This window comes from Cinclus cinclus, chromosome 16, assembly GCF_963662255.1.
Source record: "Cinclus cinclus chromosome 16, bCinCin1.1, whole genome shotgun sequence".
NCBI classification, from domain to species: domain Eukaryota; kingdom Metazoa; phylum Chordata; class Aves; order Passeriformes; family Cinclidae; genus Cinclus; species Cinclus cinclus.
Window position 1 is genome coordinate 5,476,019 of NC_085061.1, and position 16,303 is coordinate 5,492,321.

Below are 16,303 nucleotides of genomic sequence, written 5' to 3' on the forward strand. Positions count from 1 at the left end.
ATTAAACAGTGATGAAATTTGTGACTCACCAAAGTCCCTGTACTGTCCAAAGGTCTCCTTTCAGAGAAATGAGATGAGGGAAAGTAGACTTAACTTTCTTCTCATCTGAGCACAGGCTCTGTATTGTTTGGCCCTGTACCAATGTCTGCTCCCAACAGACCTGCAGGATTTTTCTCAATTCCTTCTTTTGAAGAAGGTGAGGTTTGCATGGATTTTGTTCTGTAGTGGCATCTCAAGGCAGCCCTGGAGGCCACTAGTCATGGTGGGCGTGCAGGGTTAATGGATTAATATTCCAAACCTTTCCATATCTATCTTGGTTTCTGTCTTCCATGGTTGTGGTGTCCTTCCTGGTGTCCTCCCAGCTTTATTCCACTTCATTGCTGCTGAGAAAACTAGGAACAAAAATCCCCATGTTTGCCATGTATGTATAGTGGCACTTAAGATGACTAATTTGCCTGAGGGGGCTTCCATTGCATTCTTGGTGAATTGTTTTTGGGATTTTTTTTTTCCAAAATTTAGTTTGCTGTTACTTACCAATAATTTTCTCAATAGAATGGTTAAAACTTCTAAGACTGTTCACATATATGTTGTCACAACTATAAGTTTTATTAGCAGTACTTAATTGCTAGACTGTAAAATGCTTCCTCAGATGGGAAAATTAGATTACATGAATTAAATCCATGAATACTCGGATAAAAACAGTTAAAGTTTCTTTGTCTGACTCTCTTTTCCGTAAAATAGCATCCTGATTTCCAAACCTGATTAAGAAAATTTAATGTCTCCTTTTTTATTAACTCATTTCCAGTAAAATGAAATAGAGTATAAATGAATTTTCTTAACATTTTTATTAAATGCAGCCATTAGATATTTATCACTGAGATGCAGCTTTCATCTTTCCATAGTATTATACAAAAGAGATTACATCTAATTGAATAATTATGAAGCTTTAATATATTATTTCATCTGATACTACTTTCAGAAGCCTTGTGAGATATATTAGGGAGATTCAGAAGTCTTAAATAACAGACCAGTCCGCTTCAGCACTCTGTGTCCTGACAGTAAGGAGATATCTCCACTCCTCACTGAAGTGCTCAAAACCTCACACAAGCACTTTGATCTTTTCCATTTGTCTTTGGGGAGAATTTGGCACTGTTCAGGTCAAATAAAACCAGAATAATTAAAATAATCCGTTTTACATTTAAGTATTATAACAAACTACCTCTTCATATTTTTTAACTAAAAGCAGATGCCAGGGGGTATTTACTTTATTTTGGGAACATTTCATTTGCAGGGAGGTTGCATGGAAGGAGTGTGAGGCACAGCTTTTTCTCCCAGCTTCTGAAGTCTGCTCTCCTCTGGCTCTCCAAACTCTCTGCCTCACTCCTGGCTCCAGGCTCAGGCATCCCATCCTTAACCCTCCTTCTGGCTTTGAGAAAAGGCATTTTGTGCTCACCCGTCTTCCTCCATTCAGACTAGGTTCTTGACATGGCAGAAATGCAAAAGGGAGTTTTTATGTTTTCTCTGTGTCATAAAATTCAGATCTGGGAGAATTAACACTGCAACTCACTTCCTCAAACACGTTCAAACTATTCATCCAATGCCCGAGTACTCGTAGTAGTGGTGAGGAGTTTTTAAGCTCTAGGGAATCATTTAGACTAGTCATCCAAAGCCAAAATTAAAATTTAAAATGCTGTTGGCAATGATTATTAATCAATTAGCTCCAGGGAGCTGACAAGGCTTCCTAACCAGAGTTAGAATAGCAAGAAATATTTTTGAAATAATACAACTAGATCCTTAATAAAACTTGTCTCCTTCACACGTTCATAATACGATGATGCCTAAAAAGGTATCGGTAATTACTTTTATATGAATGAAATTGAATTGGAATGAGAGCCATCTGCAGGAAGCAGTAACTGGCAGATCCATTTCTTTAAGCATACATGACTTAAAATCTTAGTGCAACACATGTCACAGGGCATTAGAAGAGGGGAATCTTAACACTGCCCTAAACACCTTGGTGTGACAGCAGATTCTATTATGCAGTGAGAGATAACTGAATATCTCAGCTAAATCAGAAAAATGTGAGTGGGCTGTGAACTGCTAAACACTTTTAGGTTGATCTTGGCATTGATATTTTCCCTTTTTAGAGCTCTTCTGCAAAAAGAAAACTAAATCATTCTGTAAGGTTACAACTTGGGAGCACTCTGCAGCACTCTGTCTGCATCTGCCTCTGCTTTACTTCCTGATGAATGCAGCCATGGGATGTCCAGACTGGGATGTAAAACATGACAAGGATGGCTGATGTGTCTTTTTGTTTTGGTTTGTTTTGGTTTGGTTTTGTTTTGTTGTTTTGGGGTTTTTTTTTTAAGTTTCTATACATATTCCTGTGGTTGGTCCAGAATAACCTCAAGTGTGATACTTCTCAGATGCACTGTAAGAGCCACTTGTGTGATGGGTTATTTGAAGGGGGCTACATTTTCCTGTAGCAAAAATGAACTTTGCCTAACTAGCCAGCAATAAAAATACTTGGATTTCATTTAGAATTTTAACAAAAGCCCTGCAAATGTAATTGCTGCAACAGTGCATCAAGGGCTGGTATCCAAATTAATAAATATGACATCTTCAGTGCTGTCCTAAGAGAACTCACTTAAGTAAAGGGGCTCAGTGGGAATTTTAGAATCCAGTATTTGGTACAGTTCTATACCTACAGAACATTGCCATCAGAACAAGCCAGCTCTGTAGAAGAGTTTCAGGCTCAAGGTTCAGCTTCCATTTGAGGGGGGGGTTTCCCCTTTCCTGGAGGGTGCACGAGAGAGTCCCTGGATGCCACAAGGGATGGGATTGATTTGAGGCCAGGTCTTTGTCAGAGCTGTCAGGAGGACACTGGTGGTGTCTGTTCACAGATGCTGCTGGCACCCAGCCTGCCTGGCCATCCTCCAGATTGCTGGGCTGGGTTTCACCCCTCAGGTTCTCTGGGACTGTGCTCCACGCTCTAAGCCGCTCCTGTCCCTCAAAGACACGGGGTCACTGCACTGGGAAATGTGCAGGGGGAGGATTGGAATCTTGTGGGGAGGAGAGGCCAGCGGGGCTCCCTGCAACTGGGACTGGATCTGCTGGATGCTGAGCCAGAAAGGAAAAATGTGCCTGCTTCTGGGATGTGGTGCAGGTCAGCATTTGGCATCTCCTCAGCACAATGAGAGCGCTGCTTTTCCTTCTTACAGTGAAGTGCTGCTCTGGACTTTGGAACTGCAAAAGAGCAGTTGTTGGCCGTGGAAATCCCTTAGGCTTTTGCAAAGAGAAAAACCACACAGGAACCCCCAGCCTGACAAATTGAAGACATCTGGGTACAGAAGGGCAGCCCGTTTTCAGCAGTGCTGCTGATCAGTGGCCCAGCTGGATTAGGCACCTTCCCAGGGTGCCAGCACCTCTGTGCAGCCTCAGGGCTTCCCAAGACTGCAGAACTGAGGAGCACAAACCTTCAGCTCACTGTAACGAGCAATAAATTGGTTCTTGCGTGTCCCTGGTTCAAAGCAAAACCAATCGGCCAACGTCTTCAGTATCCAAATCCTCCTCCAAGTGGCCATTTCTTCACCCCTCCTTAAAACCTTTCACAGGTCAAGTTTCATGTGGAGTTTGTTCCTCTTCCAGCATTATTTTTAGCATTGCTGTATGGAAAACCATGACACTTTTATAAGTTTCTTATATTTTATTAATAAAACACAGAAGTTTGTGTGGGTTTTTTTTTTTTGCCTTTTTTTTGGTGATGACTTTTTTGTTTTGTTTTGTTGTTTGTTTGAGCCTTTAAAGTTTTAGAAGCTGATTTAACATTTCAGAAGCAATGAAAATGAGCTCCTTGGCTTGAATCAGTGCCTTTGCAGGAGTGTTCTGTACCACAGTTGGACACTTTTTGGTGTAACAATAGGGATAAGAGAATTGACCATGTTTGTTTTTTCCTGGGTCTGGTAGCACATCACTCATCTGATCTTCAGATAGCATTTATATAAATGGACTTTTGCCAACTTTCGAAAAGGATTTTACGTGCAGCTGGCTCCTTACATGACTTTCATACAGAATGTGGGGCCCTCTTTATCTCCTCATACCCCCCAGGATGTTCTTCATGGGAGGGAGGCAGAACAGTTGTTTTCATTTTCCCTTTCCCTTATTTCTGGTTCAAGCATCAGTGTGGCCAGAATTAAGTGCAAGAAAAGATGGACATCTGGAGAGGAGATGGGACTCTGGAATAGCACTTGGTTGTATATTCCTTACAGGAGCAGAACAGATTGGCTGTGAAGGGCTCAAATTCTATTTTCTATTTTTCTTCTGTGATAATTCAGCTTTGTGTTGTTTTTATGAATATATGTAAAATAAAAAGCACATTTAGCTTAGAAATACAGTAATAGTAGCTGTAGGCTTTCAAGCCTGACCTTTCTGTTATTACTGAAAACAACAGCAAGTTCTCAGTATGTTATTACTGCTATGTATATATTTTTTTTTTTCAAATCAAAATGCAGTTTTGCTGCAGGTGGGCTGATGCAAATACCAACAACTAAATAACTGTATCAGGAAAATAATTTTTAAAGAAATTGTGAAGGTTTTTTGTTTTTTTTTTTCCTGGTTGAATGCTGTTGGTATTTGCAGGTGGGTTGGTGCCTGTGAGAAGCTGGATCACAGTGAGGCACCCCACCTGTGTTGTACCAGATGTGAGAGACAGGAGCTCTCCTCACACCTGCTGCATGGTTTTGAGGCATTGTTACAATTTTCTGTGTCAACTTCTCTTCCCACTGTCTCATGTTGTGTTTAACAGAGCCTGTGGTGGGGGAGGAAGAGGATTTCTAGCTTGGCTGAAGCTGCAGGATGCAGGCTTAATATAAAAACTTACAAATAATGGCAAGTGATAAAAGTACACAGAATAAAAGACAAGCTGTGATAAACATTTTATGTAGATCTAATCAAACTTGGCTTTAGGGCACAAAGGCCCCCTTCCTTTCACCTTATAAATACCTTGTAAGAAAATCCTGTGACCTGTTTGCTGCACAGATACAATCTGTGCTAATACTGGACACCAGGACAAAAAATGGGACACTTAAAAGCACATTTATTTTTTTCCTGCATGTGTGATTCCTAAATTTAAAAAAAGCTTCCTCATCTTGCCTTTTCTCAAGTCTATAGTCATTATACTGTGTCTAAACCAGATGGAAGAATATATTAAAAAATGTTTTTAAACCACAGATTGAAAAATGGTGCCAGGATTTTCAACCAAAAATGTGGCACTGGTTCTAAAATCTGTTGACAATTTTAGAAAGTTTTCTTTTGGCAAACGAGCTCCATTAGTGTCTTTTCTTTCTTCCAGGAAAATAAGAAAAACCTTTATCTGAGTCATAATTTAGTTAGAATTGGATTTGAGAATATCAGCATAAATATATTAACTTTCTGCGTGGATTGGAGTTGGGACATAAACAGACTGATCCATAACATGAGAAAAACACAGTTAAAGGCTATAGTTGTCTCTTATGCCTAGTATTGGGTCTTACCACAAATCTGTTCTTCCAGTATTTTAACTCCAGCTGCTCCAGCCCAGTCACAGAACATCTATTTAGAATTTAAATTTTGGCTATTCTTTCCGAATGAGGACAATCATCAATCACACACGCTTGAACTGAAATTTCTTCTTGCATTGGATTGAGCAGTGAAGTTCAGCATGAGGCAGCTTTCTGGGCATGCAAACTTGTGTGGAACACCAGATAGTCAAAAAACATCTTTGTAAAAGTAAATCCATTTTAAATACCCCTGAGAGAAATAGAAGAAACTCTGAATACCCCCAGTGAAAATAAACACTTTTACATTTCCCTTTAAATAATTGTACGTGTTATAACTGGAGAAAAAATTATTATTCCTACTTCACTATATGCATTATAAGGGCGTATGTTAAACTTCCATCCACATCCATATATTTTTTATATATCTATATAAAACCTCCATGCATAAAATGGCTCTTCTCCCACAAGGGTGAGCTTATGCCAATTTTTTGCTCCCTCCGTGCTGCTTGCAGGGGTTCCAGGGAGCCTCTTTGAGGTGCAGCATTCCCTGCTCACCTGTTGGCCAGATGTGCATTGGGCTCACCTCTGGACTGACCTGATAACAGCATTCAGAGTTTCCAAATTCGGGCCTTATAAGGGCAGTGAGTTGCCTTAAACACCAGTGCATGAGGTTTTAAAGAGGCTGCTGTTGTATGCATTGCACCGTGAAATATTCCAGCAGATCCCTTGAGTGCCAGCAAGGCTTTAAATATCTTTAAGGGAATTTTTTGGAGTATGGTTGTTCTTTATTGAGGAAACACCTGTTATCCACGTTTTACGGGTAGGGTGGTGAGCTCAGAAGTGATGCTGTTTGCAGAGGGTTTGGGGTATAAAGGGCTTAACTTGATTCCTGCAAGCCTCCATCGTGTGCCATAACTCCTGCTCAGCCTTCCTTGGGGGGGTTTGTGGAAGGACACGGGTGATCCTTAAGGACAGGTTGCAGAGTGGTGAATAACTGGTGTATCAAAACAGAAAAGTGCCCAGATGAACGAGGTGGGAAGAATGTGACCATTTCTGTGTAGTGCTGTAGGATGTTGCTTTTAGTGTTTTCCATAGATCTTTTCAGTGGATCCCTTTAGTGCAGTGGGCCAGACCTATGGCTCTCTCCCTCCTGTGAGAGAAGCTTGGGAATGTCAGACATGGGATAAATCACAGGAGAGCTGCAGGAGGCTGTGCTCTGAGCTGGTCCTCGGGGCTGGAGAAAACATTTAAGGTAATTACCTGGTGCTAAGCCTGGGCTGTATGCTGGAGAAATCCAAATCTGGTGGCAATCTGCTTATTCTTGGGTAGGTACTGAGGCTGAAAGGTGTATTCAGGGTGGGCTGCACTGCCAGGGGCACTCACCTAGAGCAGTGGATGCATCTGAGGTGTCCTTCCATCTGGCCCACAGCAGTGCTCTCGTGTGCTCTGGAAGGTGTCAGCACTCACATCCCTGTCTGGCTTTCTGGTTTCTTGAGACTTGTCTCCTACCCAATAATTTTTTCAAGTTGAATCAGTAAAATGGTTGATTCTCAGCACTGAGCTTTTCTGCACTCAGTGATTATTTGCCATTTGTGACAGCTCTGTGGAGTTTTGTCCTGGCCAGTAGTGTCAGCAGATGCATTGTGTTGACTTCCTGAATCCAATTTGTAACAATAATGTTTTTCTCATACTGTGTTTCTGGAACCAATTTGCCTGCTTTCCCTTCCCCATCTCCTTGTCCCAGGACACCCCAGTGAGAGCTCTGCCCTGCACGCTCCCTGTCGCCTTCTGTTTGCCTATTTCCACTGCCTGTATTCCCATGTTTTGGGAAGAGATTTATGGGACACGACTGTAGGCACTAAAAGTCATTTATGAGATAGACCAGTGAGAATCTTGGGCAGCTTTTCTACATGATACACTCCTGCTAAAAAACAAAAGCCCAAATATAAAATTTCCTAAGCTGCTTGATTTATTTGATTCACTTCCTCTGTCTATTCAATTTCAAAGCCATTTAGGAAGATCATTTGCACAAACATTTAAGTTCTCTTTAATTAAGTCAACCAATGTGTTTTTTTGATGAACTGGAGCTCATGAGAAAGATTCAAACATTAGCTGTGATAAGAAGGCAATTAGTGTTTGTACAATATATTGAAAATTAGCCCGAGGCACACTGAAAAAATACATGTTTTACACATGTATATTTTTCATCTAATTCTATAGTTTGTACTAGATCCTGACACAGATACATCCAGAAGCTGCCAAATCAATTCAAACTGTGAAAGAGGTTGCAATTGTCTATAAAAAGAGGGGGACTAACTCTAATGTAGTTGGTTTTGCTCTCTATATTTGATCACTTGAAGGAAAAGCCTTTTCTCCTGCTGTAGTATGTCAAGGAAGCATCTGCATGTAAACAGCAAAATGAAACCTCTCTTGTGTTGTAAGGGTTGAACTTCTTTAGTTTAGAAGTTGAGCATTTCTAAAAATGTACTAATGATGTCATCCTGATAACAGGAGATACTCCTCTAACTTTGTCATGGAGTGATACTTTCCCATAGATTTTAAAGCTGTCACAGGAGTAGAAAAAGCTGTCATAATCATAGGCATCAGTGGAAAAGCTTTATTTTAGTAACTGTTGGGGAGCAGCTGTCATGTTATCTTCATTAAAGATTGTGCACCCATTTTCAGGAGTGTTTTACCCACAGTTTGATAGGAATTTGGGTCAAGAGAAGGACCATTTTCCTGAAGGGGAAAAAACAGACATTGTTGATAAAACCATGGTTGGAGTACCACTTTAAAAACTTGGGAGTATTTTCTGAAAATAGGAGTACACCTATAGCTATTTAGGAAAGCACTATTTTTTGCTTGTAATAATTTAGTGTTTAATTCTAATAGGACAGATCACAAAACAAAAGAAATGGCTTGTGAGGCTCTGGTGCTATAGTGAACATAAATGTACTTTTCTGCAGTTGATTATGTTAAAGCATTTGTTGTTTATATGAATTATTGTGGTGTATATAAAGCAGAACCTTTCAGGAAGACAAACTGAAAGTTTTGTTTGTTTCTGCAAGAGAATTCACAGGAGTGAGAGTCCATATGGAGTCTTGGATGCAGGAGTACAACAACTTGCCTTACCATGGAGAAGAGAGCATATGGTTTTGGTAATAGGTTAATAAGAGCAATTAACCTTATAGTGCACTCATTTGTTGGTCTCGGTTGTTTATAAACTAGGTAATAAAGATATTTTAACATCCTATAGTTTTACAGGAGATTAAGTGAAATCAGGCTGTGTTTTTCAAGCTTTAATGCCAACAGTACTCAGGTGATACTGTGATAGAAACATAAAATTAGCAGAGTAGAAGATTCAGAGTACTCCATGGTGTGTCCAAACAATGGATATCATCACGACTGTTGAAATACATTGAATAGTTCAGAGAAATACAAACATATGTTAAAGGTTTTCATAAGCAGAGGAACTGATTTGCTGGGATGCAGTCACAGATCTGTCACTCAGCTTGTTCTTGTCACCTTGCAAAGACTGTAATGTGAACTGTTTCCAGGCTTTATTTACGTAGAAAAGAATTTTAAACTTACCTTCTGCTTCTTCTTGAGGATGAGCCTCATAAAAGAGCAGGCTAAAAAATCAGCAAGGACTGTCTTTGCTTTATTTTGTCTGTTTTGAAGGACTTCCTGCAGAAGTTTCTCTGTTGGGAGCTGCTGTGTTTGCCTGGCAAACAGAATAAGTTGGTACAGATAAGCAGGCTGTTGCTGGCCCCACTAACTGCACCCACAAAAAAAAAAAAAAAAAGACATTTTTACTTCATTCTCTTTTGAATCCTCACACTTCAGGTGGTGTCATTTGTTGTCCTGTTGGGCACCTTCCTGCAAGGACAAGTGGCACCAAGGGTTGTGTGATTTTGTTTTGCAAGTGCTTTGGGTTCTAGGCTGGTGGTGATGGGAGAAGGGATGGTTTCACCATAATTATTGTTTCTTTATTTGATTCTGTAACTTGTATCAGTCAGCTTTTTTGCCTTCTGCTTTTGTGCAATATTTGCGAAATTCTACCTACTTGTTTGGCTAGTATATTATTATTCCAAAAGAAGCCTCTAAACCAGCTCATCTGTAGATTTAACTCGACTATGTAAAGGATGATATATTGTGGTTATTGATTTTGTCTGTGCTTCCTGATTTACTGTTAATTGTCTGATTTTTACCTTATATTTAGGTTATAAGCTGTATTGATATATTTAGCTGATGAGAACTCAAATGACCTGTGATTCTTTTTTTTTTTTTTGTCCTGAATTTGAACATCAAGACAATAATTTCTTTCTTTAGGTTTTCTTCAGAGGCTTCCATGAAACCTTTCTATACAAATTTGTGGTCTCATTTTTTTTCTCTTTCATTGAATTGACTGAACAATGTATTTGCTGGTGCAGCATTCACCAAAGATGAGGACTCTTTTGCTTTATTAGACTTGACAGTGTTTAAACAATGCTGATTCTCAAACCCAGCTGGCTTTTCAACTGATTTCTGTGCTTTCTATTGCTGTGTAAAACAAGCTGGAACATTAATGGCATCTTGCATGTTACCCTCTGGAGACCTACTTTTCTTTAGAGAAAAATCAAATAAATGTGAAAGTTTCTGGGGTTTTTTTCTCCTTATACTTTTTTCTTTCTTTTCAAAAGATACTTTAGTGTACTGTCAGATTTTATATGTGTTACAATACTAATTTTCAAGCATATAATTTTAAAAAGTAGTCTTCATTTTATAGCTAGATTTACTGCTTTGCTCTTTTTTTATAGAAATAAATGCCTTCATCTAAACCAGAATATAGCAGCCTTAAAATCATGTTCAAGATGCATACGAATGTGCCATTTTAACCCAGCTAAAATTTTATATGTTGAAACTGTGTTTGTTAAGCAGCCAATGAACATTTGCAGATGTTAGTAATTTGTTCAGCCTCTCACTTTTAACAGTATTGAGTATTCTTCATGAGACAGAGAGAGACATAAAAAAAAATTCTAGCCTATAAACGTTAATTTTTAAGTAATGCATTTGGACAAGCCCAAGCCCTAAAACATTTGCTCCTGAAGGATGAATTTTGTCTGGAACAGCCATCTGTGATGGGCTGCAGCCATTGCTGAGGTGACCACTGTAGCACAAATCTCTCCTTCCAGTCCTTCAGAGACTGCTTCATTTATATGAAGTGTAGTGAATTGTGAAACAGCAAATTTCTGAAACCCAAACTTGATTCTTGTCCCCTGCACCTCCCCAGATACTCAGCCCTGCAGCAGGAGTAAGGATTTGGGGTGTTTGGTTGTCCTGTCCTGTCTTATAAAGGACTGGCCAAAGCTGAGGGGTGGGATTTGATATTTAACTTCAAGGAATCAGTGCTTTCTGAAGAAAATTTATAACCTTTCTGGCTATAGTATCTCCCATAATTTTTTGCACAGAAGCTAGGTGGCCCTGTACAAAATGTGTGCCAGTATCTCTGTCCCACAGTGCCATGGCACTCCGTGTTGGAAGCATTGTAGGGAATATTTTCTAACTAAAGAATGGTTTGGTATCACAGTACTCCATTTAAGCCATTTTTCCCCCCTTATTTTCTACAGCTGGTCTAAAAACCCAGAAGAATGGAAGTTTCAAAAGACAAGGCAGACGTGGCTTCTCCTGCACATGTATGATAAAGAGAAGGTTTGTATTCATGCTGCTTTTTCTCAGAACAAATATGATACAGTCTTATACATTAGTTATAGCTATTCTTTATTAACCAAAACTTCCTAGTACTAACCATGCACTTCTCTCTTTATTTTTTAATAACTTACAAATTACTTTGTTTTTGACCAATATGCTAAAGCATTTTAATTGCTTGTCATTGATATTTTTATTTTGTTGGTGATCATTGTCCTGTTTATGCTAGGTTTTTATACTTGATGTATAGCAAGCATAAAGAAAGCAGATTCATGATTTATTTAAATCTGGAGTTTGCTGAGAATTTGAGTCATATCCTTAATTTGAATTTCCTAATGTGGAACCTAATACTGCAAACCACAGTTCTCATATTATTTCAGATATCTCTGGCTCCACAGAAGATGTACAGCCATATTGCCGAGATGTTAAAATAGCTCTCTCATTTAAATATAAGTGGAACCTGATGTTGATTGTGAAAAGCATAAAGTATAACCAGAAGCCAGGCTTGAATCCATACCGAAATCCATTCATTTTGTAACTTAAAAAACAACATAAATTGAATTTCCAGTAAATATCTGACCATTGTGGTATCAAATGAGGGTGTCAGGTCATTCATTTTGTTGTGCAGTAGAACAAACCTCTGCCCATTTGCACAGTGCCTCACTTACTGGTTCATTTTGTTGACATTCAGTTGGGTTTGCTTATTTTTTGTGTTCACTTGAACATTTACTCATACCAATCATCCTGACCCAAATTAGTCAGCAGCTCTTAAGCCAATCACCTGACATTGGGTGTTACTTTTTTAGACAGCCAGATAATTAACAGCAGAGTTTCATGAAGGCAAAAATGTTCACATGGTGTAAATACTTTAAAAAGATGGCTTGCAGAATATAAATTTGATTTTGGTTTCTGTGTTGTTTGCTGTCTTCTATTTTTTAAGTTTCTCCTTTAAAAGTCTTTATCAACCTTTCAAAATCAATGCATGCTCTTCAAAGCTACCTAGAAATTGTTTGGCAGGCAGAAGGATGTTTTTACTTTTTTTACCTGTTTACTTTGGGGTTTGTGTTGAAATTATGCTGGGACACAATGAAATGTAAGTAGGATTTATTTTATGTATCAAAACACAGTTTAACTCCTTATTTCTCAACACTGAAATGAAACTTCCTTTTTCTTAAAAGTCTGATGGAAGTACTCTGATTTATTTAAATTCACGTATTTTGTAGTTTAATAATCAGAGGAGCATTGAATATGAGCTTCAGAGAATGATTAACATCTGCATCCAGATTCAGTGAAGTTAGTAGAATGCTCAAGTGCTTATAATTAAGCATATGATGAAGTCTCTTTCTTCATCAGGACCATTGGGAGGGCACACCCAGCTTCTTTTGAATACTTTTAATACCCAAATTCAACTTCCTGTCCATTATAGGATAAAATCTGTTGGTAATCCAAGCATGACTAATGTACAAAAGGAGACATAAGTTTCTTTCCTTCCTAAGCCACATCTTTGATCTCATGGTGTCACTTGGATGCCTGCTGAAAACCCATGCAAAGGCCTGAATTGAGTTTCCTGTACTGATAGGCTCTTTCTGTAAGAAATAACTTGAGGTTTTAAAGTTGTTTGCTAGATAAATGGCTTTTTAAGCTCCTTTAAAATCCATCTGGTGGCTGGCTGGCAGCTTCCAAGCCAGGCCTGTGTACCTATGGTGTGTACACCTCTCCAGCACCCAGGAGAAAATAAACACTTGGCCAATTTGTTGGTCTTTATCATCTGGCACAGCATTTTTAGGAAGTTACTAGATCAGTCTTCAGCTTCTGGATTTCAGGGCATGGTGGGGTGGCTGAAGCTTCCTTGGAAGGTGACCCAAAATACAGCCTGGCAGCAATGAGCTGAGCTTCTCTCTGCTGGTGTCTGTGCTTGCTTTGCAAAATACTTGGGTGTCCACAGGTCTCCAGGTGTGAAAATACGGAGTTGCAAAGGATAATTTAGAAGTGATAACTGTTCTTTTGCTGGTTCTCTTTCATAGTCTTTTCCTCCTTTTCCCAAAGACCCAAATTCTCCCAAATTTCCCAATTTTCCCAAGGAGTTATTTCTCTTGGGATTATTTCCATATTAATCAGCTCCAGTGCATATTAGGAAGTTAGGAAAGAGGCGGGGTTGGTGTGTGTGAGAGAAAAAGAACCAAGAAAAAGGACAAAACAGTTTAACAAAAGAATAATAACAAAATCCCATAAGCCTGGCTTTGACTTCCAGAGCCGTGCTGGGAGATCTTGATCTCCAATTTCAAGCCAGCCTTGAACTGACCTTGAAACAAGCATTGTGTTCCTCCTTGGAAAACCTCATCAAGACCCCTGAAATTATCGCCTCTGTACTACTGTATTTGAAGAATTAAAATTTGGATTTCATTAACTTTGTGTGTTCCAGTCGTTGCTATGTCTCTACTGTCTGTGTAAGTCAGAAGGAAATACAATCTTACCTTGCCCACGGGGTGCTGTGTTGTAAGCTCTTGATGAAATAAACCTCAGAGCTGTGTTATGTTAAAGGGAGAAATTAGACTTTTTGAACACTTGAGCACCCTTAGGGCCAAATGCTAAATGTTTTCTGGGCTTCAGGCAGCCTCATGTTAAGTCTGCACACTTAGGATTTCTAAATTTAGAGCAGGCTTTCAATTGCCCCTTCAAGCATTTTGCTTAAATGATATAATAATAACTGTATTTCCTCAGGTATGTCTATGCCATGAGCTCTGAGAAAAAGAGTTGTAAATTAAGGGGATAATTTGGCCAAGGTTTGAAACGTGGAAATGTTGCTGACTTTAAAAGCTCAGTACTGAGTATCTACATTAAAGGAACACTGTCACACTGGAATTGTTTGTGTCTAAATGGGTTCATCTGTTATTAGTACCAACTTACCGTGAGTGAAAACGTCCAAAAAATATAGATATTTTCACTGTGTTTGATTTCTACAGTATAGCAACGCTTCATGTATCATCCATTTCTGTTAGTCATTGTAAAATTAATATTTCTTTTGTAACTGCATTGTTTCTTTAATGCAAGAGTGTCTGTGTGAAGAATTAGAAGGTTTTCCATACGAGTTACGAGGCTGAATGCAGACTTAAGTTTTGATTTATTACTCTGTAATACCCCTGATTGATGAAGGCAGTGTTGGAATATTCTTTCTTCCTCTTCTTTTGGAGTGATAGAAGTTTTAGTGATCAAAGTTCTGCTGCCAAATGTCCATGGAGAAGTAAGTTGTAAATTAAGTGTCTGTTGAAGCTCTGTCTTCTCTGAAATGTTGATACTTTGCAGAATTGAAACCGCCCTCGAATAATTAGTGTCGAATCCTTTAAATACTTACGTATGTGTTTAACTTGACTCATGTCAAGTTATATGTGTAAAGTTAAACATGGAGAAACATATTTTCAGGATGAGATCATTTTAACATCTCATGATTCACAGCAAAAAATATCCTGTTATTGGCTGAAACGTGTTCCACAGATACACAACATGGAGTTAAGATCAGCGTAGGTCCGTTCACATGCTCCTTTTGAAAGTACTTCAGTATGAAGTACTGGATAAATCATTCCAAGGTCCCTGATAAGTTATTGTCAAGATTAATATAATGATCATTTAAACTGTGTGTTGTATCAGAGAAGCTAAAACTTAATCTCTGACTAGTTAATTAGAAAGAGAGTGAAATGTGGATAATGCAACTGTAGATGACTGAAGTATTTTTAATGTTAGACATGTTGGTAGAACCTATTAGTTTTAGTCAGCGTGATTTTAAAATTATTTCCATATGTCTAAATTTCAGTTTGTTTTTCAAATTAAATTCTAGTCCTTTGTATAAGCATTCTGTCAAAGTGTGCAATGGTGGGTGGTATCTCATCTTAGCAAACAATTTTTGGGTAAGGGCGAGGGGAATTCCAGCAAAATTCTTCCCTCAGACATATGCATGCAATTCTCACCAAATTTAGTGAGATTTACATGCGTGTTTCCAAAAGGAGGATTTGGCTAATGTGTTTTGTTTTTTTCTTGCACCGACCCTCAAAGCCTTGGGCTCCCTGTCAGGCAGTGTTTGCATTTGCTGATCAGCATTTCCACATCTGCTGAGCATTTCCTCTCAGATGCTTTGCCCATCCGAGCACATGACATCCCTCTCACCAGGGTCCATCCCTGCTGGCAGCTTGAACCTTGGCAGGAAACATTTCCACTTGAATTTCCACTTGAAGTTGGACCTTGGCAAACACCAAAGCCTGTGCTGTTCTCCTAACTGTCTTTCAGGTGATGCTGTAATGTGATTGTGAATACATATTGAATGGGGAGAAAATAAAGCTGGTTTTCCTTCCTTTTGTTTTTTTCTTTGAAGGTTCCAGACAAGTATTTCACCATTTTACTGGATTATCTGCAAGGGCTTCGGGGTAGTGCACGAGACATAACTGTGCAGAAAGCTGAAGCTTTTATGAAGGAATTTGATGGTTCTGATGGAGAAGACCCAAACCTGCTGGAGAAGTGCGAGCGCATCAGACAAGTTCTACAGCTGCTGTCCTGAGAGTATTTCTGTGTCATAATTGTTGTCTGGTGGAGGGAAGGAGAGGATTTCACATGCAGAGGCCATAAAGGATTTGTAAAGATAATGCTAAATTTTATACTTGTAATTTTTTACCAGTTGAAAATATTTATTGTGTTTGGATGTGATGAAATAAAAAATAACATATATAGCCCATAGTCTTGCTATAATCTTACTGTACCTCTTTAGAAAAATTACCCCCTCTCCCTCTCATTAGTTTTTTTCTCCATCTCCCCCTCTAATTACTGTTAAATATGAGGAATGATCCAGCTCTTAAGAGGAAGAGCAAAGGAACCAACATAAAGCCTGGAGGGTCTTTTACAATGGCAGCTTTTACAGTGAGTGTACAGTACAGTGTGTGCTCAGCCAGCTGTAATCTCTCACTTTCAGCTTCAGAAGGATGTCACTAGGATTTGGGAAAAATCGTTTTCAGTCTGTTGAACACGGGTTGTATAACACAGTTGCTTATTAGTACTTCACATGGTGATCTGGAGATACCATAAGCTTTGTTGGC

General features: G+C 38.9%; 1 protein-coding gene across 2 annotated transcripts in view; it reads left to right on the forward strand.

Annotated features, from left to right (window-relative positions):
- Window positions 1-15,771, forward strand: part of C16H7orf50 (chromosome 16 C7orf50 homolog) — a 124,845-nt gene extending 109,074 nt beyond the window's left edge. For both annotated transcript variants that reach the window (XM_062503837.1, XM_062503838.1), the window contains 2 exons: window positions 11,147-11,228; window positions 15,589-15,771. In XM_062503837.1, the coding sequence (XP_062359821.1) occupies window positions 11,147-11,228; window positions 15,589-15,771 (265 nt within the window). The remainder of the gene's footprint in view (window positions 1-11,146; window positions 11,229-15,588) is intronic.
- The last annotated feature ends 532 nt before the right edge of the window (window positions 15,772-16,303 follow it).